The sequence below is a fragment of the Vipera berus genome (genome assembly GCF_964194415.1).
Source record: "Vipera berus genome assembly, chromosome: 2".
Classification (NCBI taxonomy): Eukaryota; Metazoa; Chordata; class Lepidosauria; order Squamata; family Viperidae; genus Vipera; species Vipera berus.
This window is the reverse complement of record NC_138203.1, coordinates 81562249-81589353: the sequence shown is the minus strand read 5'-3', so window position 1 is coordinate 81589353 and position 27105 is coordinate 81562249. Positions and strand designations below refer to the sequence as shown.

The 27105-nt window shown below is 38.6% G+C and overlaps 1 protein-coding gene across 1 annotated transcript in view; it reads right to left on the bottom strand.

The window, feature by feature from the left end:
- FOCAD (focadhesin) overlaps positions 1–10630 on the bottom strand; it is a 156922-nt gene extending 146292 nt beyond the window's left edge. Inside the window, exons 1-4 of the mRNA XM_081317526.1 lie at positions 10576–10630; positions 5432–5518; positions 2709–2783; positions 744–898 (exon numbers count right to left, since the gene is read on the bottom strand). Of these exons, the coding sequence (XP_081173652.1) occupies positions 744–898; positions 2709–2783; positions 5432–5488 (287 nt within the window). The 5' untranslated portion in view covers positions 5489–5518; positions 10576–10630. The remainder of the gene's footprint in view (positions 1–743; positions 899–2708; positions 2784–5431; positions 5519–10575) is intronic.
- Positions 10631–27105: the final 16475 nt, after the last annotated feature.

The following is a 27105-nucleotide window of genomic DNA, read 5'->3' as shown; positions in this document are numbered from 1 at the left end:
CTTTCTTGGAGGAAAAGCATTGTCATTTTACCCAGGCCCAAAACCTACGGAGAGAATCGCTGAGTGGCAAAAAATAAAAATAAAAATGAGAGACTGGCTTCCAGAGATTAGGGAAGACAGCTTGACTCGGAAGACCCACTGCCATTTAGCATTTGGACACTCAGAAGTGAGAGACAATGGAGCAGAAAAGATCAGAGGTGTCAGCCCTGCAAGGTAAGCCAGGTCAGGTAACAGAAACAGTAGGGATTCCTGGAATGCTCTTTATTTGCAAGAGTGGCAAAATATCTGTAGCTCAGGTGTAGAATGAGGTGAAGTTTCGTTCTCCGAGCTTGTGGGTTGGTTTCTGAACGTTTTGTTACCAGACTGACATCCCCTAAACTCCACTGAAGATGTTATCTAGCTTGGTAATGAAATGTTCAGAAACCAACCTACAAGCTCAGAGGACAAACCTTCACCCTCATGCTCTTTATTATAATAAGATCTAGCAAACCTGTCCAAGTTTCTCTCTGCTGCATTTTATATTAAACAAAACCAAGGCAGAGCTATTTTGCATTCTTTCTCGTTCTTTCCTGTATCTCAGGAGTGTATATTTTTTTTCTCCCTTCATAGCTCGTTCTTTCCTTCCTCCATTAATGGCTCTTTCACGTCTTCCCCGGGGTCAACCTTACCTTTTTTTTTAACAAGAAGGTATCACTGATTCCTGCAAAATCAAAAGAGTTGATCTTTAATTAAATGACCATCACCTGGCTGAAGGAATGAGGCTGAGTGCTGTGTTAAGAATGTAGCCAAACTCTGCATGATCTTGTTTAACAAGCATCATCAGAGCCTCACAGCAGGTTGTCCGAACCATCATATTGTCGCTGCAGGACTTTTCCCAGAGCAAATTCAATGCCGGGGTCTGGAATCAAAGAGAGGGGAGAAACAAGCTCCGTTATTCAGGACTGATGACTCATAAATTCAGTTATTGTTCTCACAGCCATTCTACTTCAATTGATATCTGAGCAAAAACAGAGAAAGTGAAAGAATAGTTCTCTCTTTCTTCACTTGCCGCTTGCTGAACGTATAGTTAATTTACCTCAGATGGCTTCCTGAAGTAAAGTTTACCAATGTGATACAGAAAACTCTTGACATGAAAGACTCCTGCTTTTGCTAGTTGTGTAAAACACTGGAGAATGGCTTGAATAAATATCTCTCCCAGGATAGTATGGGAAATAAATAACATATTAAAAAGGTATTTTCAGTAGTGATCTCATAATTATGGAAATACCTCATAAAAGTAACATGCGTCTTTTTTGTTCCTGTTTCTTTGCACTTAGAATGTAAGTTTCTGGTAGCAAAAGAATCAGACATCTTTTGAGAAAGGCTTATTTTACAGTTTGCTTTGAATTTATTAGGATTGACATTTAATCTTGATTTAATCAAAATCTGTAATTTAATTCACAGATGGCTGGTAGTTGTCCTATTGTAATTTTAATATTTGATACTTTTAAAAATATAGCTAAAATGCTTAACTGCACCGAGCCATTTAAATCAGTCAATGGGTTGCAAGCACGTTTGATTATGGACTGAAGTGCCTAATGGAAACCATTTCTTTAAAGTTTACTCTCCTCATTTAGAATTAGCCAAAACATAAGTCTATTTCAAAAATGAAAGTGTTCAGCATGTCAAATGTTCTATGAGGACAAAATTTCTACCCTTCTTAATAAAAAAGGCATGTTTCCATTTAATACTTAAAAAGATATCTAGTAGATAAGTTTACACTTTGCTACACTTTTACATGTACAGTATGTATTCATTTTTCCCCAATCCACTTATATAGTGAAATGTCCACAAAATTTACGTAAACAATTAACAGACAAAGCCCATGACCAGTTCATTATTTCATTTTTAGTTGTGTGCTTATATAACAGAATAGGAAAATGTATTTTATATCAGGACCAGGTAATCTATTGCCAGATTTCGCAAATCTTTGGCAAATCTTTTTTCAATTACATTACAGATTTTTATAAATCTCAGCATCTCTCAGGCAATATGAACAACTGAGGCAAATGAAACAAATTTCTATACAGGTAGTCCTTGACTAACAACCATTCATTCATGCTTATGATGCCAGCATCACTTTTTATCAAAGTGATAAAATGCAACGCTTGAAAACGTAGCAATTTCCAAGGGTCCCATAGGCGCTCAAATATCTTTTTTCCGAACGGAGACCTTGGGGAGACGGGGAGCTCCTTCTGTGTGCAAATGCAATGCTTGAAAACGCAGTGAATCGCGTTTAAGTGTCATTCAACAGTGTCCTAACTTTGAACAAAGGACTGTTAAGCAAGGACTACCTGTAGGTTCCCTTAATCCTTGATAAGGGTTATAACAAAGAACTGAAATTTCATAACTGTAAAAAATAGCTTGCACGTTTTCAGTAAGAGAAATACCAGTGGTCCAGAGAGCAGTTCAAAGTCTTGCTTGCCTCACAAAATGTTAGGATTCATGCTGTGCGTGGATCTACCCATTCCAGACAGTGCATCGTTATCATTAGACAGTCTGATATTGTTACACACACCATTTCAATGTGTTTTTTTTCTTTCTCAGTGAAGAATTATGCTCTGGTTGTGAAAATTTAAAATTACCAGAATTGATTTTCAATCATGTTACACTACAAAAGCAGTTGTCAGGGCAATGGAGGAAAGAAAAATGAAAGCAAAGTCACAAACCTGGTTACTGGATTGGCTGATCTTATTAGATAAAACATTTTCTTTCAACACTGCAGCAATAAGATGGCCCACAGCCTGTGAATAAACATAAATTACTAAATGATGATCTTTATTGCAGCCAGCAGCAACCGTGTCCTGCCCCTCCCTCCCCCCCTCCCGTAGTTATCTTAGTTGAACAACAACATCAAGGCTAAGGTTATATTGGGGGGGAATAATTTATCAAACACAATTCAATATTAGCAACTTGATATTCTCTTTATCTTCACAGAGAATTCTGAGATATAATCTCTTGGTGCTAAAAATATAGCTACTCACAACCCTAGATTGTCAGTACAAGTGGACCAAGACTTGGTACCTGAATAAGCATAGCAAAAACAATGTTTGCAGATGGGCCTTTACTTAGAAGTTACATATATAAGAAAGTCCTCAGCCTCATTTAAAAAGTGATTTAATAGCTTTTCCTAGTAATGGGAAAAAGTCTTTCCTAGGGCATGGGATACTGTGATCTGTCCTTACAGAGTAAATGGACAAATAGCCAGATGAGTTCTAGACTTCCTTAAGAATTTAGTGACTCTACTAAGTAGAATTTCTTATAAGAAAGCACTTCAAATGTATTTAAAAACATTTTATCTTTTTTATTTGCAACTTATAAGAAGAAATGACTCCCTTGTGGGGTTTAAAATAAACGAATGCTATCTCCCCCACCTTTCTGCTAATGCGTGTACAAGGCTGAGGTCTTCACCTTCTAAATTTGAAGAAATTCTGATTAATTTATTTAGCAAAGTGTCAATAATTATGTCAGACAGGTAGTATATGAAAACGTGATAGCTATATGAAGACATACCAAGCTGCTTGTAATATACATGTCATATGGCTACTAGAAATATAATTATGCAGGCAACATTCTTGAGTAGATGTGAGCCTCCTTTGGCTCTCCAGACAGTTCAGCAGAGTAAACTAATGGAACCAGTGGTGCTAAGCTGTATTATGGTATCAATTCAAAGACCACAAAATGCCCAACTTACGCAATGAATACAGGCAGGGATCTCTTTTTCTAAAAAAAAAGTCCAAGTGAAAAATACTTGCAGGAACAGGATTACTATTTGAAAAATGAAGTTCTAGTCAGGGCTTTTTTTGTCACAGAACGCTCAGAATGGAGTTCCGGCACCTTTTTTGGATGGAACCTTGTAGGGTAGGCAAGGCGGGTTGTATGACGTGTGTGAGTTCCGGCACCTTTTTCTTTTACAAAAAAAGCACTGCTTCTAGTTAACACCATCTTAAGAATATTTCTTCATTGACATAATGGCTGCTCTCGCTAATTAAAACAAACCACACAAGACCGTATCTGTTGTTCCTACAGTGTGAAAACCAAGCAAATGACTTAAAGAAACCTGGTGGAGTCCTATCTCCTGGCCAAGAGATTTTGAGTTTTGGTTAGGTGCTTATCTGTCAATTCACTATTACTGTGCTTCAACTGCCGGGTGGCCATTATGAAAAGTAGAATGATGCAACAGAAAAACTACTAGTTCTGGTCTAACAGAATCTATTTCATACTTCTCTGTGAAAGAATTAGCAAACTACTAGCATATATTCTAGTAGTCAAATTCAACCCATGCTGACTTTTAGGACAGTTTAATGAAATTTACAATTGGTAGCAATATATTAGTAGTAGTAATATAGACAAAACTATATTTGGACGAAACTCAGCAGCACTTTTTCGTGTGGCTGCTGATAAAAACAAGACTGCCAACATCCGATAACAGATATGGCATAATAATAATAATAATAATAATAATAATAATAATAATAATAATAATAATAATAATATAGAAGCAGTTTCCCACTATCCCCAGTACCTTCTTGCATTTTTTTAATTTCCCACTTTCTTCGATAATCCTGGTAATTTTTGTGGTCCCTTGTTCAAATACTAATCTGTTCTATTTCTGCTTATTTTTTAAAAAAAACCCAGCCACAATTGGCTATATACAGCCAAGTAGTAAAATGTAGTCAACATCGCCTTTGTTTTGGCTGGATTAGCAGCTTGTTTTTTCTCAACCAGTCCCTAATGGGACTTTGGCAATACTCCAGGGTCTCAAATACTTACTTGAAACGGGATAGTATGGAGCAGCAAAGCAGGGTCTCATCATCCTGAAGACATCCCATGTCCTGAAGACATCCTGAAGACATCCCACTCAAAACTCTGGATAATCTTCCCCGGGGGTTTCATGTAAATAATTTATTTTTCAACAAGTACAAGTGCATATGTGTGTGGATCAATCTATATATTCATGCCATAGTACAGATAGTCCTTGACTTATAACAGTTTTACTTTGAACAGACTGTTCAAAGTTACTATGTAACTGAAAAAACAATGACTTATGACCACTTTTCGCGCTTACAACTGCTGCAGCATCCCCATGGTCATGTGATCAAAATTCAGATGCTTGACAACCGACTCACACTTATGACAGTTGCAGTGTTGTGGGGTCATGTGATCCCCTTTTGCGACCTTATGACAAGCAAAGTCACTGGGGAAGCCAGATTCACTTAACAAACATGTTACTAACTAAACAACTGCAGTAATTCACTTAACTGTGGCAAAAAAGGTCATAAAATGGGACAAAACTCACTTAACAAATGTCCCACTTAGCAACTGAAATTCTGGGCTCAATTGAGGTCATAAGTTGAGGACTACCTGTACATACAAACAGAAGCTTTCTCACCTGTGACTGTATAAGCGTGTTAGGAAAATCAAGCCTTTTTCTGATTTCTTCAGACATTGTTTGATTAATCTATTGACAAGTAAACTTCTGAAACAACAAAAGTAGATATAAAATGTCAACATCATCACTGATTTGGTTTCACATCTGCTGAATAAACCCAGCAGGGGGGAGAGGGGAACCAGCCCACCAGTCATGCAAGTCGAGCTGTGCACATGTGCGCTGGCCAGCTGCTGGTGCAACCCAGTTCCTAACAGGCCACGGCCTGGTGGTGGGCTCTGGTTCGAAGGTCGGGGACCCTGGTTTAGCATATTTAGTGATCTGAAATAAACAGTTGTCTATGGAGATTCTCAGTCACCCAGATCATGGTTGTCCCAAAGATGCTTTTTCAAAGGCAACTGGGGCAAAATGAGACTTTCGCTTCTCATCCAAGGAGCTTCTTCAGTTCTGACTGAGTCAGAATTGAAGAAGCTTCTTGGATGTGAAGCAAAACATCTTCAAGGAAAAAATAAAAGTCCAAATTTCCTTTTGAAAAAGCACCTTTGGGAGATAAATGGTTACATTATGTGAGAGGAACCCGTTGGTTATAGCTATGTGCTGGACTTTCCCTTTGTACCATCCTTGTGTATCATTTTTAATATCTCAGACATTAGTCACAGAACAATTAGTATTATTTTGGCCTATTATATATAAACTGACATATTGTGTCTCCCACAGGGTCTCAACAATTTTGTTAACTTTCTTGAATGCTTGAGTGTACTTGGCCTGCAATATTTAAAAAGAACTGTTCCACTGTAGTCTGTGGCAGCCTTCATTATTCTGGTGCACTCCTGATGGTTTGGATTTTCATTCAAATTCCTAGCATACTGCACAGATGATGATATTCACATCATGGTGTAAAACATCTGGGAACATCAGTTTGAGAAAGAGTGCTGTAGATGTATTGCAGGAACTGAAGATGTTTTTTCAGTACATATCTTGCTGTGAACATAGCACATACACCGAAGCACTAAAGGACTACGAGGGAGATGTCATTTGTCTAATAGTCACATGTGAACTTAACTTATGGCTTATTGCATAAAGAATCTTGCTTAACATTGGGTATGAACCATTCACTGAGCCAGTTGGAGAGAACACTCAACTGTATGGCTATATATGAAGAGCTACTGGCAGATCTTTTTTTTTAAGCAGTCTTGGAAGCTTAGTCTGCTTCCCCAACCATCTTCCAAACTACCATATGTTCATTTTGTTGAAAACAAGCAGCTGAGAACAGTTATTCTTCTTGCTGAAAGTACAGAATGTAGTAAGGAATTTTTTCAACTTAAAGAATTGCTAATTTCTTTCTATTGTTTTATATTTAAACCAAAGCTTTGTTCTTGTATCTGCTTGTCTTTGTCTAGAAAATCAAGAAGGGATCATAGCAGAACCATCCCTCATTTTACCCCAACAACAATTTTGAGATGTAGGCTGCTTAGAGACCACTACTGAACCACTTAGCAATCTGTAAGCCGACCAGAGATGCTTTGCTAAATGAGATGGGCAGCTTATAAATTAAATACCATCGACCATGGTATCTTGCTGCGGCGTCTCAGGGGATTGGGAGTGGGAGGCACAGTTCTTCAGTGGTTCTCCTATCTCCTGGGACGCTCGCAGTCGGTGTTGGCAGGGGGGCAGAGATCGGCCCCTAGGTCTCTCGTTTGTGGAGTTCCTCAGGGGTCGGTTCTCTCGCCTCTCCTGTTCAACATCTACATGAAACCGCTGGGTGAGATCATTCGTGGTTTTGGAGTTGGGTATCATCAATATGCCGATGATACCCAACTTTTCATTTCGACCCCAAACCACCCCAGTGATGCCCTCGCTGTGATGTCCCGTTGCCTGGAGGCGGTTCGGGTCTGGATGGGGAGGAACAGACTTCAACTCAACCCTGACAAGACTGAGTGGCTGTACATTCCGGCATCCCGGGACATTCAAAATGTTCCATCGCTTTCTATGGGGGGTGAGCTCTTACCCCCTGTGGATAGGGCTCGCAACTTGGGAGTCCTCCTAGATTCACGACTTACCCTGGAAGACCATATAGTGGCCGTGACTAGGGGGGCTTTCGCCCAGGTTCGCCTGGTGCGCCAGTTGCGGCCCTATCTGGACCGGGATGCCCTGTGTACGGTCACTCATGCGCTCGTGACCTCTCGCCTAGACTATTGTAATGCTCTCTACATGGGGCTTCCCTTGAAGACCACTCGGAGGCTCCAACTGGTACAGAATGCGGCCGCGAGAGTTGTCTTGGGAGTTTCCCGGTACTCCCATGTTACACCTTTGCTCCGCGAGCTGCATTGGTTACCAGTTGTCTTCCGGGTGAGGTTCAAGGTCTTGGTCATGATCTTTAAGTCCTTACATGGCATGGGTCCGGGATACCTCGAGGACCACCTGCTGCCGGCGTCAACTCCCCTCCGCCCTGTGCGTGCCCACAGAGAGGGCCTACTCAGGGTGCCTCCGGTCAGGGAATGTCGACTGGTGGCCCCCAGGGGGAGGGCCTTCTCTGTGGGCGCTCCGGCATTATGGAACCAACTGCCGGTTGAGCTCCGGATGGCATCGGACCTCCGATCCTTCCGTCGCGGGTTGAAGACCCACTTGTTTGAGTTAGCTGGTCTGGCCTGATGGGGAATATGAGTTTTTTTTAATTGGTTTTTTATTATTCTATTATTGTTGTATTTTAACTGGGCATGGTTTAATTCTCTTTTAATTTTTGTATAGTTATTTATGTATGCCCTGTGAACCGCCCTGAGTCCCTAGGGAGAAGGGCGGTATAGAAATCAAATAAATGAAATGAAATGAAATGAAATAAATATCTATCATTCAAACATGGACTTGAACCTAATTTCCCATCCTTAGCCCAATCCCTTAATCATGCACTATATCACAAAAGATACAGCTACTTACTGAATTATCTTATTAAACAAGATGCTTTCTGGAAAAAACAAATCTGTTCTGATTTTTTTACCAGCTAAATAAGGTATTAGCTCAAGCATCTTATTTATTTACAATTACTTTGCTGTAATATCAGTACAATGTCAAAATTCTGAATCTTTCTCTTCATCCAGTAACAATTTTTGGCCTGAACTCCTAGGATTATTGTATTCCACATGTTACAGTGGATACAGAAAAGTCTATACCCTTATGAAAGTGCCAGGTTGTTGAGATATAAGAAAATCAGACCAAGATAAATCACTTTAGAATTGTTTTCACCTTCATAACATATAAACTGTGCAATCAATTGAAAAATAAATTGGGGGGGAAATAAATAAATAAAAATCCTGGCATTTTAACAGAGGTGCATAGATTGTTTATATCCACTGTATATTAACTTTTGTTTTGCTTTACCTTTCTGGTAATATTGCTCTATTTCTTCATCATGTCACATATTCTGTATCAGCAAACATATATCATCTTCAGACTGAGGGTTGTCAATCCTATTGCTCCAGTAACACTGGCAAAGGCATTGTATTTTTCCAGTATAAAAAAACCAGATAAGCAGAGGGTGAGTACTCTGCCATAATGTTCAAAATGTTAACCCATATGTATATGAAACATTCAGACTTAAAAGTGTTTGCACCATGACAGAGCAAGTTTGGAGCGAAGGGACCAAGTGCATGTAATGGCACTGAGGATGGGGCCAGCATCCACTAGTCTGCTTCTATTATTCCGCTTTAACACCACCTTTAAGCTTCTCCACTAATTGCCTACAAAAGTACTGAGGACCAAATTAAGCAGGGACTGCCTCTATAAAACTCTGAAGCAAATTGAATTAGCACTGGTTTGATCTAGGAGTCAAAAGCTCTGTTCTTGTAGCTGCTTAGGTTTTGTTATATAACTTATTTTATTTATTTTATTTTATTACATTTATATACCGCCCTTTCCCGAAGGACTCAGGGCGGTTTACAGGGTGATTAAAAACAAAAAGACAAGTTAAAAACAAATTTTAAAAATTATATCCGTCCCTAAATAAATAAAAACCCCAGTTAAAATTAAAATTAAAATTAAAATTCATCTTATTCATGTTGCGGTGGTTTTAAATTAATTTCAAATTTTATATACATAACTTTAAACATTTAAAAAAAAGCAACACGGGGCTTCAGAAGACTCTTGATAAGTCATGTAGTCCAACAAGCACTACGTACAAGCAGATCATTTCTAACTTGCTAAACCAGACATGTCAAACACAAGGCCCGGGGGCCAGATCCGGCCCGCGAAGTGGTTTCATGCGGCCCGCGAAGCCATCCTGGAAACAGTGAGGGAACGGCCCCCACTGCCTTGGCCCTGGCCCAGAGACCCTCCTTCTGCCAGAGATCCTCAGATCTGTCCCACTCCTGCCCAGGCCCCCATAGGCACCCTTGATGCGAATGACGTAGAGCTGGCCATGCCCACCCAGTAGGCCATACGCACTTAAGCCACGCCCACCCAGTAGGCCACGCCCACCCAGGCCACACCCACCCGGCCCCCTGAGGGCAACCGCAATGCTGATGCGGCCCTCAATGAAATTGAGTTTGACACCCCTGTGCTAAACCATTGCAAATCTCAGCAAAGCGTTATACTAGGTTCAACCTTGGACCTCTTTACCATTTCAGCTTTCTAGAAATGGTGGGCTGCAACCCCATCATTGCCAGACAGCCAAGCCATTCTGCAGGGAGATTATAAAAATTAGGAAGTCCCAACTGATGGGGGGGACGGGACTTCAGCTTGGGGAAGCTTGCCTTTTTAGAAGAGATTGCAGCGACCGAATTAGGGAATTAGGCGTGCGTGTTTCCTTCTTTAAAACGTGGCACGCGTCAACTTAATCCAGGAGAAGAGGAGACCTTAAGGCAGGGGTCTTCAAACTTGGCCCTTTTATGACTTGTGGACTTCAACTCCCAGAATTCCTCAGCCAGGAATTCTGGGAGTTGAAGTCCACAAGTCATAAAAGGGCCAAGTTTGAAGACCCCTGCCTTAAGAAGTTTAAATTACTTTCCAATGGCACGATTCCAAAGCCCCGCGCAACGCCCTAACTTTGCAGAGGCCGTTCTACCGGCTCCATTATTGGAAGGCTACGGCCGGCAGCGTCCAAAGCAAGCTTTTCAAACCGAAAGCGGCCTCTGAAGGCGGAAACAGGCGCTCACCTGCCTTCACTCGCGATCCCTCTGTCAAACCCCGCAGCAACGTCCCACGCCGGAGACGTGGTCTCTACAACGCAGACTCAGTAGCGATTTTTTTTCCCCCGGTCTGCCCTGACTCACAAAAGGGCACGTTTGGCTACGTGGTTGCTTCTGAGCATGCCCGGGAAGAGGAGCAGACGCATTACAAATAAGGAAGATGGGTTTCATTAGAGTGGTGCTAAAAAGCTACAGGAGTGTCTTGTGGGCTGTTTTTAAATCTAATATTACCAGGGCTTTTTTTTCTCATAGAAGGCTCAGAATGGAGTTCCGGCACCTTTTTTGGATGGAACCTTGTAGGATAGGCAAGGCGGGTTGTATGACATGTGTGAGTTCCGGCACCTTTTTCTTTTACAAAAAAAGCACTGAATATTACTGATTTTTTTCCCACTTTCTTCAACGGTTGCTGGAATTGGGTATGTGTAGTTTAACGAAGAGAAGGGCGAGGGGTGACAATATCAGTGATCTTCAAACTTGGCCTTTTTATGACTTCTGGACTTCAACCCCCAGAATTCCTCAGCCAGCGTGCCTGCTGAGGAATTCTGGGAGTTGAAGTCCACAAGTCATAAAAGGGCCAAGTTTGAAGACCCCCTGGGTGACATGATAGTAGTGTTCCAATATCTCAGGGGCTGCCACAAAGAAGAGGGAGCCAAGCTATTCTCCAAAGCACCTGAAAGCAGGACAAGAAGCAACGGATGGAAACTAGTCAAGGAGAGAAGCAACCTAGAACTAAGGAGAAACTTCCTGACAGTTAGAACAATTAACCAGTGGAACAACCTGCCTCCAGAAGTGGTGAATGCTCCAACACTGGAAGTTTTTAAGAAGAGACTGGACAGCCATTTGTCTGTAATGGTATAGGGTTTCCTGCCTTAGCAGGGGGTTGGACTAGATGACCTCCAAGGTCCCTTCCAAATTACTACTACTACTACATCATTATTATTATTATTATTATTATTATTATTATTATTATTATTATTATTATTATTATTATTATTATTATTATTATTTTGCTTTTATGTACTAAGTCGCTGCTTATTGCAATCATGTGTATGCCTGTATGTAGCTACAATGAAGCAATTAGAAATCTCAGAGGTTATTTAATAGACTTTGAACATGAAAAATTGCTTAGTGACCTGGAAGAGTTAAGTTTCTTCATACACTATTATTTAAAAACAGCTGCCTCAAAAAAAAAATCCTGACCTACAAAATAACGTAAATACAATAAGCGCCCTCCAAACCGCACTAATTTGATTTAAAATCTGTGGGATTCTAACTAGTGTTAGAAAGGCCGTTTATTTCCGTTTTATTAAAAACAAATCATTATTCCAGATGTAGGACTGTTACACAAAAACAATTAAAACGCTATACTACGGCAGTATATCGAAATAAAAATAGCCTCAAATTACAATTCCATCAAAGAAAAGATACTAAAGCACATAAAGCAAACAATATTGCTGATTCAAATAACTGGATAAACAACAAGACTTCCTGTAATACCAAAGTTGGGGAAAGGTATTTCATAATACGCTAATACAACTTAAATCTCTTCACACTTTGTGCTAAGCTATAATTCATTCATAGTTTATTAAACTAATATTGCCTGGGATTGCACAACACACAAAAACATGATTTACAAATTGCAGTGGCTATATATATATATATATATATATATATATATATATATATATATATATATATATATATATATATATATATATATATAATGTTAATTTAATCTCTCTCGATAGATAGATAGATAGATAGATAGATAGATATAAATATATGAGAGAGAGAGAATATTTTAAGTATGTCATATTTCTAATACATTTATAGAACCTGAACTATCATACTTTTCAAAATTCTGCTAATGCAACCTTACAATGAAGATAGAGTTAGTAATCATAGTTGTGCTTCTTGTTTAAGGTCATTCCCCAATACAATCAACTCTTTCAAAACCTCCAATTTTTTTGCCGCCAAAACCTGACAGAACCCCTTTCTTTTCCTTTATTGGCTCTCGGAGGTCATGTGACTCTTGGGACCAGAAAGCTGGCTGGTTATTTAAAGGGCCAGCTGCATCGCCACCTATGGCAGCATATTTTTCTTTGTGACACAAAACATTGTGATCTGCTTAGCCCATAGCGCTAACTATCAGGCTAAGATCATGCAAAACCAGAAGCAAAGAAAATGTAATGCTTTGTGGATTATACATGGACAAGCCTATTGTGCTTAAACTTCAGAAAGAATATTGTGGGGTTTTAAATATCCAGAAAACTAATCACATCAGTCTATCTTGGCAGTCTACTTTTGTTGTTTTTTAAAAAAAACTATAGCATAAATAAAATATAGAACATTTCAATTTAATTAAATATTTGTATGGAAATGTACTTGACATTGTGGGATTTCAAGGCATGCTGCTATTTATACTGTCATACACCCTAATTCATAGTTTGCAGTGAAGAAGGATTCTTCCTTATAAATGATATTTTAATCACTTTCAGAATATTGTCACAGCTAAGTGGAAGAATATGGTTTGCACACATAGAAGTTGGAAGATCATTTGAACCAATCTTCTGTCCTGTATAGGAAAACCACTGCTAGAGCATCTGTGACAAATGGCCGTCCAAACTTTGTTTAAAATCAAGGGAATAAGAATCCACCATCTCCCAAAGCAGTCCATTTCATTGTGAACAACACTTACTATTGGGGAAATTTTCCATCAAGGAAAGAAGCAACCAATCAAGGAAAGAAACAACATAGATTAGAACTAAGGAGAAATTTCCTGACAGTTAGAACAATTAATCAGTGGAAGGACCAGCCTCCAGAAGTTGTGAATGCTGCAACACTGGAAGTTTTAAAGAAGAGACCGGACAACCATTTGTCTGAAATGTTATAGGGTTTCCTGTCTGAGCAGGGGGTTGAACTAAAAGACCTCCAAGGTCCTTTTCAACTCTGTTATTCTGTATTCTGTATCCATAATAAAACGTATTTCCTTGTAATGAAGCTCTTTGTTTTTTTTTGAGACAAGTTTTATTGATCTTTTAATATTTACATATACATGTATTTGTGAAACAATATGGTGGTTGTGTAGTTAAAAGAAGAAATAACCAGTTGTAAATAGTTCAGGTTATATCAACAGAGATGCTCTCTCTACTTCCCTTAGTTATTACATAGTCAAAATAGGCAAGTTAGTACATTTCTAGTTGTAACCTAGTCAATCAACAAAACTTAAAATATATTTTCAGTAATACATATCAATATCCTGTTTTTAAATTTTATCTAATTGCAATAGAATATTCTAGAGTGGCCTATAGTATATAGGAAAAAGCTTAATTTTGGGGTAACCCACAATTCCCTATTTCAGTAAAGAATAATTCTTTTGTCTATAAAACTTACATTGTTCATTACAAAGCATTCTTATGTTTTACCATTAAAGTCTAATTTTCATCTTAACAAATCACCAGATATTAAAAATATGTTTTTTGCCTTAACCATTCAACAATTATATGTCATTCCAAGTTCTAAGATATAGTTTGGAGTTATATTCTAAAGCTTACATTTGTTTACCTTTACAGATCTAAAAGCTAAATGTAAAATCAGTTATATATATTTTTGGGGGATTCCCCTTAATCCATAAAAGAGATATTTTTATAGTCTATTTTTAGGAATCCCAAAAGAGAAACAAGTTCAGTTTTTTTAAAATCTAACTCTTGCCTTCCTTTTGTGCCAATCATGCTTCCCTCTTGGCATCTTTAAAATCTCAAATGTATCTTCCTTTCTTCCTATACCCCTTATTTGAATCCAGGGAGCGTATCCAGATGTCAGTTTTGCAAGGAAGATGTCCCCTTTGTAATCATTGTATTTTTGCTTTGATAATTCAGTTTTTGATGGTTGATATAATATAGTTGTCATTAAATCAGTCAAATCTTTTTGTTCTTCCAATTCTATCTGGGTTAGGTAGAAAGTAGTAGCTGGTACTATGATTGTCCTTTGATTAATTGAATTCTCAATATATTGTATTTGAAGGCCTTTAGTGTTTTCACTCTTGGTGTTGTTTTCTTCAGGTGCTGCTGCTTTTTGGGTTACAAGTTTTGTGGTTGCCATTAAAGTTTGGACTTTAAGGTCTTCTGTAGGTTGCTTTTGTTGTTCTTTGAAATCTCCTATTTTAGTATTAGTTCCACTTCTTCTATTTGATTTTGGGTTACCTTTTCCTCATTTAAAATCAAAATTTGATTTGGTGGCTTTAAGTTGTCAGATTTTTTTTGCAATTTGGCTTTAATTTGCTCTGTCATTGCCAAAATCGTGTCCAATATCAGTTTATAATCAAGTGGTGGGATGTATTCATCCATTTCATTGTTGTTTGCAGTTAAATCTTCCATGGAGGCTGTTTTAATAATAGTCATAGATTTTCCACCTCCTGAAGAATTGTATTCAGTGCCAGGTGTTCCCACCCTTATCTTAGTGTCAAGGACAGCTCTGTTATTCAGTGAGCTCTCACAACAACAAAAAAGGAAATTTACTTGCTGTACCAGGTTTCGCCACAAGATGTCATCAGTAACATATAACATGCAATGTAGGAATTTTCTTTTCTTTTTTCAAATTAATATAGAACTTTTGTAGGATTAGTTCAAATTTTTTCCTTAATTCACAGCTTAGAGAAAAGATAGGGTAGTGGATTCCCAGCAACAAATAGAAGCTTTTTAGTAAATACAGATGAAATTACTTAATTTATTTGCTGAATTAATTAAAGTTCTTTTGTAGCTTTGAGGCTTTAAGATTTGTTCCCAGAGTAGATATTCACCATTTTCTCAAAAAATGGGGAAGGAGGTTTTCAGGAAAGTCCCACAGGAAGATGGTTAGGGAATAAGAAAGGTAAAAGCTCACCCAGGTCCTCCAGATTGCTTCTTAGTGCTAGGTAGTGCTTTGGCTTTCGGCAGGGAGCGGCTTAATGATCAGCCATCTTTATGGCCAGTCTCTTCTTTGGGCCAAAGGAGATGATTCCGGATTCCAGTAGAGGGCTGCCACACTTCCGTGATCGCAGGAAAGTCCTCCTCTCGGTAATCGCCCCTCCAGGGCGATTTTTGACCCTTTTCAGGGTCCTCCAAAAAAGAAAGAAACGGACGGCAGGAAACAGGCTGTTCCTGCACATCCAGAAGAGCCACGTGTGCAAACCGGAAGCCGAAGCTCTTAGTTTCTTGTCCTGTTTTTATGGAACAACTTTGAACAATTCTGCCCTGTCCTTTCTGTTAAAGTATATCAGATGTAGCAATTTATGTTGTCCTATAGTAGTCTTTGTCTTAAAAGCAATTGTTTAGAAATTATGTCCATGAAAAAGGTGATTTATGACTGTTTTTCACACTTCTGATTGTTGCAGCATCCCCATGGTCACATGATGAAAATCTGGATGCTTGGCAACTGGCTCATACTTACGATAGTTGCAGTAGGGATTATGTGATCACTTTTTGTGGCCTTCTGTCAAGCAAAGTCAACGGAAGCTAATTCATTTAGCAACCATCTTATTAACTTAAAACTGCAGTGATTCACTTAACAACTGTGGCAAGAAAGGTTGTAAAATGGCAAAAACTCATTTAGCTGTCTCACTTAGCAATGGAAAGTTTGGACTGAATTGTGGTCATAAGTCAAGGATTAACTGTATGTCGTAATGATGCAAATAATGTGAATATGATTCAATGGTGTAAATTTAAGATCCTTGTCTATGTTATTTGAATTCAACAAACTTGTCCATTAATTAAAGAATGCCTGGACAGAAGTAATACCTGTAGCATCCAAAATCCATTAAACAGGGATCTGCATCTTAGGAATAAGGATGGCATTTTGTTTTGTAGCATGCTAACTCCCACTTTTTAAAAATAAAATACCGTATTTTCCGGTGTATAAGACAACTTTTTAACCCATGAAAATCTTCTCAAAAGTCAGGGGTCATCTTATACGCCAGGTGCTGAAACTTTAGGGACAGGGCTGGCTGGAAAACCTGGAGCGGATCTCCCATTTAGTCTGCACAGGGAAAGTGGGACCAATTGGAGAAGAAGCTGCAGTCTGTGATTTTTTACAGGCTGGGGTCTGGGCGTCTTTCCTTCTACAGTTGAAGAGCAGCTGTAGTCTATCCCAACTTGAAAGGCAGGTGGGGAATGCCGCAGCCAGAGCAGCTGCTTAGCTCTAAGGACACATTTGACTCAGGAACTGGGCGGGCTGGCTGGAAAACCTGGAGCGGATCTCCCATTTGGTCTTTTTTTTTAATCCCATTTATATCCCGCCCTTCTCCGAAGACTCAGGGCAGCTTACAATCTAAAGCACAAATCAATGTGCTTAGCAATAGCCTTCATTCTATGTATATGCCTGCTTATTAGAGCTTTCCCCCACACACAAGCAGCATTATTACAAAGTCAACTTATTGCTCCCAACAATCTGGGTCCTCATTTTACCTACCTCGGAAGGATGGAAGACTGAGTCAACCTTGAGCCTGGTGGGATGCGAACCTGCACTAATTGCAGGCAGCTGGTGTTACTTAAGGCTCTGCGCAGGGAAAGCTTTAGAGTGAATTAGGAAAAGTGAAAAAGTGAATTAGGAAAATAGGAAACGGTTGCTGGAATTGGGTATGTGAGAAGGGTGAGGGGTGACATGATAGCAGTGATCCAATATCTCAGGGGCTGCCACAAAGAAGAGGGAGCCAAGCTATTCTCCAAAGCACCTGAAAGCAGGACAAGAAGCAATGGATGGAAACTAGTCAAGGAGAGAAGCAACCTAGAACTAAGGAGAAACTTCCTGACAGTTAGAACAATTAACCAGTGGAACAACCTGCCTCCAGAAGTGGTGAATGCTCCAACACTGGAAGTTTTTAAGAAGAGACTGGACAGCCATTTGTCTGAAATGGTATAGGGTTTCCTGCCGTAGCAGGGGGTTGGACTAGATGACCTCCAAGGTCCCTTCCAACTTCTTCTTCTTCTTCTTCTTCTTCTTATTATTATTATTATTATTATTATTATTATTATTATTATTATTATTATTATTATTATTATTATTATTAAGTTTAATCCACTTGCACTGTTTTATGTTTACATGTTTGATGACAAACAGCCTTATGTTTATAAGTGACAGTTTTCCTACTAAGTACCTGCATGTCATAAGCATTTGAATTAAAATTCCCATATTAAAATAAAATCTGATGTTTTTTAATTTTTATTTGGTGTGCGTTGGAAGAGGGGTAGTCTTATATGGCGAGTATAGCCCAAACCCTATAATTTAACAGGAAATGTAGGGGGTCGTCTTATACGCCCAGTCGTCTTATACACCGGAAAATACGGTAAGCAAAGTGGGTAACAAAGTAAGTGTCTACGGGGACACAGTGTGCTACACTGGTGGCCCATACATTAAGCTATAATCTAAGCTAGCAATTTGGGGCCTAAAACCCTTTTTCAATCACAGCTTCCTATCAGAGAACAATACCAAACTACATTAATTTGTGTTCAGGGTCGGTAAAAGAGCTCCATCCAGTTCATATTATCTTAAACAGCATTTTTAAAAATTGTATTTCTTGAAATAAATTTTAAGATAAAAAAAACAAACTTCAAAAGAAATGACAGTTTAAAATGTACAATAGGAATCTTTCCAAGTAAACCCTCCAATTTAAAATAATATTTATTTTAAAGTGCTTAATCCAGGCGGTAAAATATAACTTGACCAAAAGAGCGTTAAATCATTTCCATGATTACATGCAATTTAAAACAAATCAAACCTTTAGGTGCAGCTACTTTTAACCTAAATAGTGGTTTATTTAAGGCTCAAACCCATCCAAGCAATATATCCTTCATTCAGACAGCTGGCAAAATATGTGACCTGCATTATGTAGAGTTAGGATATGAAAAGACCATTATAGATGGTCTATACTGTATGTAAGTCACTTCTGCAATGCACAGGAAAATCAGGAAATCCAGACAGTTAAGATGAAGTTTATTGCAAATTTAAGATCTACTACTAACAGTCAAATCAAATTGGCAGTAAATAAGAGTCAGTGGAATTCAAGGTGGGCTGAGCTTAGATCTCTAGTGGACACAAAGGGACTCGAGACTGATGGTTCATTTGACCCCTCCCTCGGGTTCAGCCTGGTCATCTCCTACAGCTCTAGAATTCATTGCTGTGAAGGTCAGCCGGTCACCAAAGATGCTATTTGCTAGGTAGAGCTAGCCAAAGATAGACTTACAGGCATTTCTCCCAGTAACACAGTGGGGTCAGGATCTTCTTAGGACTATTTATGCAAGCTGGGAAATCAAAGCCCTACAGATTTTAAACAGTAACCCCAGCTAACATGATCTGTTTAGGTTTAGCGTACCGCCCAGTGGTGGATTGAAATATGTGAACAACCGGTTCTCTGTGTGGATGCCACTTCCAGAAGTCCATTCTGGGCCTGGGCAACAAAAAATTAGCTACCTGTTCTGCCGAAGTGGTGCGAACCGGCTGAATCCCACCACTGATATCATCCTACTGTACACAATCCATGTGTGTATGGAGGTCTGTGACAAGACCAGCCGCTGTTAAGATTTCAAGAAGATTTGACCACAACAGGCCTGATACGAAGTTAGAAGAATCATATTGCTTAAACAGTGGCAGAACAGGGATTATGACTGTTCTAACACTCATGCTGACTGTCAGAGGTTCAATCCTGATTGGCTCAAGGTTGACTCAGCCTTCCATCCTTCTGTGGTCAGTAAAATGAGGACCCAGATTGTTGGGGGCAATGTGCTGGCTCTGTAAACCACTTAGAGAGGGCTGTGAAGCACTATGGAGCGTTATATAAATAAGTGCTATTGCTGTTGCTAGCTATATTGCACTCTGATCTATATTGTTGTATGGGTCTTGGGTATAGCAGAAATGAAATTCTGTTAGTAGTATCACCACAGGAGCTCAAATTAACTGAATGGTCTAAATACCTAGAAAGATGGCATAAAAAATAGCATAAAGTGCTGATGCTGACTCACACATGCTTTCACCAGGTTCACACACAAATTTAAGCATGGATTTATTTATTTTTAGCAAATACAAGCCACAGTGGCCTGTTGTACACACCATACTAAGTCAAAATGAACAAGCCTTAGCATCATGTGTGAAGCAGGCCTGTCTTTTCCATTCAAAATCATTTTGTCCAATTTTTTTCAACAGATGTTACTTTCAGTCACAGAGCTTCACCAAAGCAAAAACATATGCGGTTAAAGCAGATTTTATTAGCAAGATCCTGGTGCAAAAAGACTTCAGCTCAACTCCCTTGTCTCAATCATCATCCTATACAACAATAATAGAAACCAAAGGGTTCTGTAAATAAATGTCTAAGTGGAAGTAATTTTGGAGATTTAGTAAAGAACTGCTAAGGCAACAGCTATCCCAAGATGAGTTGCCAATTGCAAAACAACTAAATAACGGTTGTTCTCCACCAGTCTCCTGTGGTCTTGTTTTACAAATTAGGTACCTAATGGTATAGTGAAATATTACATTCTGCTGGTTTTGAAACATTTGCATTGGCCCTGATGAGCTTTTGAGCTGTTTAGGAGGGTCAGGAGAATACTTCACACCTTCAATTCCATTAAGCTCTTTAATAATTGTGAATCACTAGCTGCAATTCATATGCAGTACTATATAACTGAAATCCCTAATAGCTTGAATAGAACAAGACTCTATCATTCTGGTTCAGGAATTCTGGGAGATGAAGTCCACAATTCACTAAACAATGCAGCCCTGCCTGTCCTTGTATTCTACTTACTCTGTGACTTTAAACAAGCAGTGTCTGTTGCTATATATGAAAGATTTTTTTGTGATGAATTCCAGAAAGTGGGTGTAGGCCAACTCTCATCAAAGTTAATGAAAGGATTGCATTACTTTCATGGACTTAAAGCGAAGTTACTGTGTTGGTGAGGGTCTCTCCACTGAATACATATGCACAGCCATCAAAGCGAGTCTGTACAAATTTTGTATAGATGTGTATGATTATAAAAACACACAGTTACTAAATCTGGAAGTTGTGCCTTGATCAAAGGTGATTAAAGAAGCAGTTGTTAGTTTTGGAAGCAGATGCTGAAATGAGGAAATCACAGCAGTCATAATACAGCCAGTTCTGAATAAATCAGGCAAGATCATGGATTTACCCTAAATAGAAAAACTTCACCTATGAAATGTCTACACATCCTGAACAAGAGATCTGTCAGAAAATATGAGGATATTTTCTTTCTTATGGGGGTTTTATTTGTACTTTTTTAGTTTTGAACTTACTTTTAAGACAATTATAGTAAATCATTTGCTAGAGGATGCTGGCATTTTTAGACTATATATATCGTAATGTTCTTAGTTTCTTATTTTAGTATTAATTGTAGAATGCTACAATACAGTATATACTATACCAATGAAAAATTACACTTATGATTTGCCAGTATTGTCCTTTAACAAACCTTCAAATATTAATGTCTTCTAATTCCACTCAACTTCATCTAAAAACAATATGAAGAAAACTATCTAAGGTGGTAGATATGTACATGTATTTGGACACTCTTGCTGCATGGTTTGTAAATTGCACGCCATATTCATTTTATTTTTATTTATTTATATCGCATGTTTATTTTTTTTATAAATAACTGACGGTGGCAAACATATCTAATATACCTTCCTCCTCCTACTTTCCTCACAACAAGAACTCTGTGAGATCTGTTGGGTTGAGAGAGAGAGAGACAGTAACTGGCCCAAAGTCCCCTAGCTGACTTTCATTCCTAAGGCAGGATTCGAACTCATGATCTCCCAGTTTCTAGCCTAGTACCTTAACCACTAGACCAGGGGTGTCAAACTGCCAGTCCACAGGCCGGACGTGTCATGAAGAAACCGCACCCATCCCATTGCCGGCAATGGGGAAAAAGTTCCGATACGTCGCGCGACGTCATGTGACGTCGCAAGTTTGACATGTCTGCACTAGACCCAAACTGGCTCTATTCAATTTATATTTAACTGACAATTTAAGCTTACCATTTTTTCTCCCAAACTCTTAATGACTAAAAATATTGACTTTTTTTTTTTACCCAGATGCTGTAACTTATCATAAATAATAAAGGCACCAAGATGGAAGTTACGTTTAAGGCTTAAATATTAAAATGTGGAAGAGTGACATTCAAATACGTATTCTATGAATTTTGTCACCTTCACTTAATGGTTTCACATTTTTAATAGCTGCGGTTTATTTATTTGCAGTCAAAATTAATAAAATCACAATCACTTAGCATCAAACAAGAAGTTAATATAATAAGAGCCAAACAATTAGTAAAATGAATAAAGTTGGGAAATGAATCAACATTTATTAAAACCAGAACCCTCTGATGACTGTTACAATTACACAAACAATGGTTTCTGGAGATGGTTCCACTAATATGCTTTCTTAAATTTATGTAAGAGATAAAATATAAAAAATATTTTAAAAATAAGAAAAAAGTTAAGGAAGAAAAAATAGGGAAGGAGAAGATGCAATGAAATAACGGGGGGGGGGGGGAGACAAAAGAAATAGAAAAAAAGCAACTTTCAACTTTTTTCAGTATAGTTACCAAGATAAAATACATTAACATTTTAATCTGGAATTAAATATTATACAATATTTCTATAATTACAAACAAGTATAATTGCCAAATTTCAAAATTAATATAGCATTTCTAGCGAAAAGTCCAAAGTCCATGCAGAAACAAAGCTGTTTTCTTTAATGTAGTTAATTTTTCCTTTTTAAAGGTGACGTCAAGCCCTTAACAGCAATGTACAACCCAGAAAGATTCACAATCAACAGTCATCATTATGTTTACTGTCAAGAAGAGGAATTAATAGCATTCATTCATTAATGAAATTATGAAAATCTGTATATGAAACCCCTTTTTCAAACCCCTTTTCCCAAAATGCAAAACTGAAGGGCTAATCCTCTTTTTTTTCCAGATAAGTTTGACACTGAAATATCCACCTGTTTATTCTTACCAGTATTTTGACATATTCTTATTTTTTTCCCCAGCCTCAGTGTCAGCCCTGAAATCACACTCACAGATAAATTTCATTTATTTAGCAAATTTTAAAACCATGGACGGTCTAGAGATAAAACATAAAACCATAAAAACACTATATATAATTTAAAATTTTAAAGGAAAGGATGAATTAAAAATCAGTGTGAAAGTTAATTAAAAGGTGGGGGAGAGATTTCATGGTGCTAACTAGCCCCATGGCTGCTAACTAGCCCCAAGCAAAGCCACAGAGCCATGTTTTCACACCTGCAGTGGTCTGCCTCACCTGGGAGGGGGGGAGACAGCCAAGAAGCCTCTTTTCCTGTATCCCCACCAGCCAAAATTCTTTAGCTGACAGGATCTGTAACACACTTTCCCTGCCTGACCAGGTGGGATCAGCCAATGTAATCAAATATAATCCTGAAGTTAACATGGCACCATGCCATGTAGGGCATCAAATGGCAACAACATCAAGTTATTCAGGTTACGTGGTGTCAGCAAGTTTGGGGGCCAATGATAATATGCACATGCAGATGCTGCGACTGATATATTTATGTCGCTTTTCAGGATGGAAATATGTAAGGGCAGCATTCGGGTGTACTATACTTCCATGTTAAAAACACTGAAGTGCTTCCTTGGTGAAAGAATTTGCTGGTAACATCACCATTGCCCAGGAGACACCCAGTTGGGGGGGGCGGGCTTTCGTGTCCTTGTGAATTTGCCCAGCGAAATGGTGCCAATTTATCTTCTTGCAGTTGCCCACTTTTAAACCGCCAGATTGGCAGGAGCTGGAGTGTGTGATGGGAACCCCCACACACACACACTCCACGGCAGCAACCGGTTTCGAACACAAGCCTGCCGATCGTCAGCCCAGCGTTCCAACTTCATCAGCCACCACACTCCTGTAGCATTTCCGTGATCTCGCCGTGTGCATCTTGACATTTTGTTGCAGAGGTTTGCTGCAGATACTGCTGAGTATCTATTATTGAATAGGACATTGCTGGTTGACTTCATATATTAAGCTAAATCAACTAAGTTATCAATCTATTTGGACATCATAACCGGAAGTTTGATATTTAATGTAGCATATGAACCTGTATACTACTCAGAATCAACCACCAAAACAACATACACAATATGATGCACAATTTGATCAGAAAACATTATATATTTCTTTAGCATATGGTGGTGTTACAACTAGTGAAGAGACTACAGAGTTAGTACAAAGTATTGTTAGTCAGTACAAATTTTGCTGCCGACGTGTGCTAGTCTGTTTACTCTCGGGTGCTATCCAGGGGGCACTACAGGGGGCAAACTAGCACCACACCAGAAGGGTGGCATCCTGAGGCATCATCTGGGGCCTTTTCCAAATTACCAATGTCACCTTGCAGTCAGGCACCAGCTGGGGTTCAACTGTCTGTACAAAATGCTGCCACATTCCCACCGAAGTGGTACCTATTTATCTTCTTGCATGTAACATGCTTTTGAAGTGCTAGGTGAGCCAAGTTGAGGTAAGTGATAGGCGCTCACTCCACCACAAGGTGCTAAGACTCAAACTGCAGGAGCAAAGACCATCTCCAGTGTCTTTAAGCCACTGACCCACTGTGCCGCCTCCTCAGAGAACAAAATGTGTGAGAAGATTATTGCACTGACAAAAATAATTGCCTGGATAAGGAATTACCTAATAGTTATGCCACAATTAACAGTGCCTTCTCCAACCAGGTGCTCTCCAGAAGTATTAGCCTACAATGACCATGCATGCTAGGGATGATGGGAACTATAGTCTATATCAAGGGTGTCAAACTCGCAACATCACGTGACGTGTTGTGACGTATGGTGATTATTTTCCCTTTGCCGGCAATGGGATGGGTGCGGTTTCGGCATGACGCATCCGGCCCACGGGCTGGCAGTTTGACACCCCTGCTATATATGGAAAGGTTTTCAGAATTTCCATAGTCAAGGTTCTTGTTTGTTCCTAAAACTAAGGAAAACCCAAAAACGTGAGCATTTTTCTCTCTGGTTATAGCTATTATATTCAGCATGTAATTCAACAAATACATAATTGATTTCTGAACAGATTAGGAGGCAACAGTTTTGATTATTTTAATCCAGTCAAAATAGCATTAGAAACAGATTAGACCGCAGGTCCCTCGGTTATATATGTACAGTGGCTGAAGGAAATAATTTGTCGAGTCAGCTTTGTATTTGTTATGCTATATTTTCTCCAGAGAATAATGTTTTTGAGGCAATCAGAAGTCAAATGCATCCATGTAGGTGCCTCAGAGGACTGCCAAAGCTTTTATTATTTGTCACTAGGGGACTATAACATTTTATTTACTTTTTTTTAAAAAAAGGTCCACAGCCAATCTCTTATGCCGCTAGAAGTATTTACTACCTTTGTATTTATTCCCTGTCATCTAGTTCTCCTATTAAACTGGGAAGATAATCATTAATAATAGCATATATTAGGGCTAGCAGAGCTGAGCTGAAAAAAAAATCTAAATGATTACAAGAAAATCACAAAGAGGCAAAGTTTTCTTTGCTGCCATCTTGATTTTTGCAGCTCAGATTTGGTAGCCTTAATGTATGTTGTTATGACAGATTATTACTGATTATCATCCCAATGGGACAGCCAGACTACCAGGAATTTATGAGTCAATGTTCAAATTCAGCCAACTGTGTTAATTCAATAAACCAAGGCCTGGAATGTTGTGTGATCATAGCCATATTGTAGAAATAAGGATAGGACTTAGGCTTCATGTAATTGCTTTAGAAGGAAATATTTCGTAGTAGATTTGCCCTTCTTTCACTAGAAAAGGAATTGATTGACAGAAAGAGAATCCACTTGGCAAATGCAAATCTCTCTAGTGTGATATTTTTATGGGAGATGATTTTTACCTCCTGTGTCCTGTACTTCCCAGCTGCAACCACCAACCTGCCATAGAAGTCTCAGAGGATGCCATCTGAGTCTCTCTATTTCTAGAAGTTGCTATAAAATAAATAATTTCTGGATTGCAATCCACCTGATTTGTTGACTGCTTTACACTGCATAACTCGTTAATTTTGACAGCTCTTGAATGACAATGGCTGTTTGGGATTATGCTGCCTATACTACAGTATATATATATATATATATATATATATATATATATATATATATATATATATATATATATATATATATATATATATATATATATATATATATATGTGTGTGTGTGTGTGTGTGTGTGTGTGTGTGTGTGTGTGTCCATTTTATTTTGTGAGTTCAGTTTAAGGTACAGGAAATGCAAAGCCCCCCAGAATCCCAAAGCAACTTAAAAGACCGTCTGTATCACTTTAATCAAAAAAAATGTCATGGAATATGTGGATTTTTATAACAAGAGTCGCCAAATCTGAATCCAGCAAAGCCAGTCTTCACTGCTCTAAAAGTAGATGATACCATCTCATTTTACATAAGAAATAGGCTTGTCATCTTCTATGTCTGTGTTACCTTTCAAAGGAAGTTGTTTCTAGTATTCATGGATAGCATTAAAGCTACATTAATCATAATTACAGACCACGGAAGTTAAGTTAGTTCTGAGGATTGTCTTAATGGTTTTACCGGTGCTTCTCGTTCACAAGCTGTTTGGATGCACTGCACAGAATCTGCATTTTTGTTTAAGTTTTCATAGTTCCTTCAATAATAATTTTAAAATGCAGTGCGAAAACAGCAAGCTGGATAACAACAAAAGATGAAATAAAATGAGTTGATATATTAAAGTTGCTCTTAGCCTGTGGGGTGCCTCTTTTCTTTTCCGTGGCCATTTTTGGTTACTCCTTGCCACACCAAGAAGCGTCTTGTTATTCATGTGCTGACTTTCCCCCAACAAACCCATCCCATTGTTCTCAGTTGGGAACCAAAACAGTTATATTGCTGACCCAAGATTTGTATATCTATTTTTAAATGGAACTATTCACTCAATGGGGAGGATTTGCCAATAGCCTCATTGGCCTCTCACCCTTGCTGCCTTCTCAAAGTGACCCTGCGGCCAAGAGACAGCTTGCTAGGGAGTATCACACGCACACACAAAGGGAGATTTCAGACATGCCGTAGAAAGAAATTTTAAGGCATCTTTTGCACTGATAATGCGCATACGTAAAAGCACAGATAAAGGAATGTGGATTTAAAATTGCCTTTAACCCTTCCATTTAAACGGGCTCATTCTATGTTAAACTGACTTTTAATCATCCCTATTGCTCTTTCCCCCATAAAACTACAGATTTGGTTGCAGGCTTTTTCTTACATTAACAGATATACGCTATGCAGTCATTTCTTTTTGATCACTATTAAATTCATTTTCTTCATTTCATTTCATCCCTATACCACTTCCTTCCTAGAAAAAGCCCAGGGCAATTTTCAAGAAAACAATAACAATCTTTATCAAAACCATCACAATAAAACCATGCCCCAAAACAATAATTTCAAAAATTAAAACAA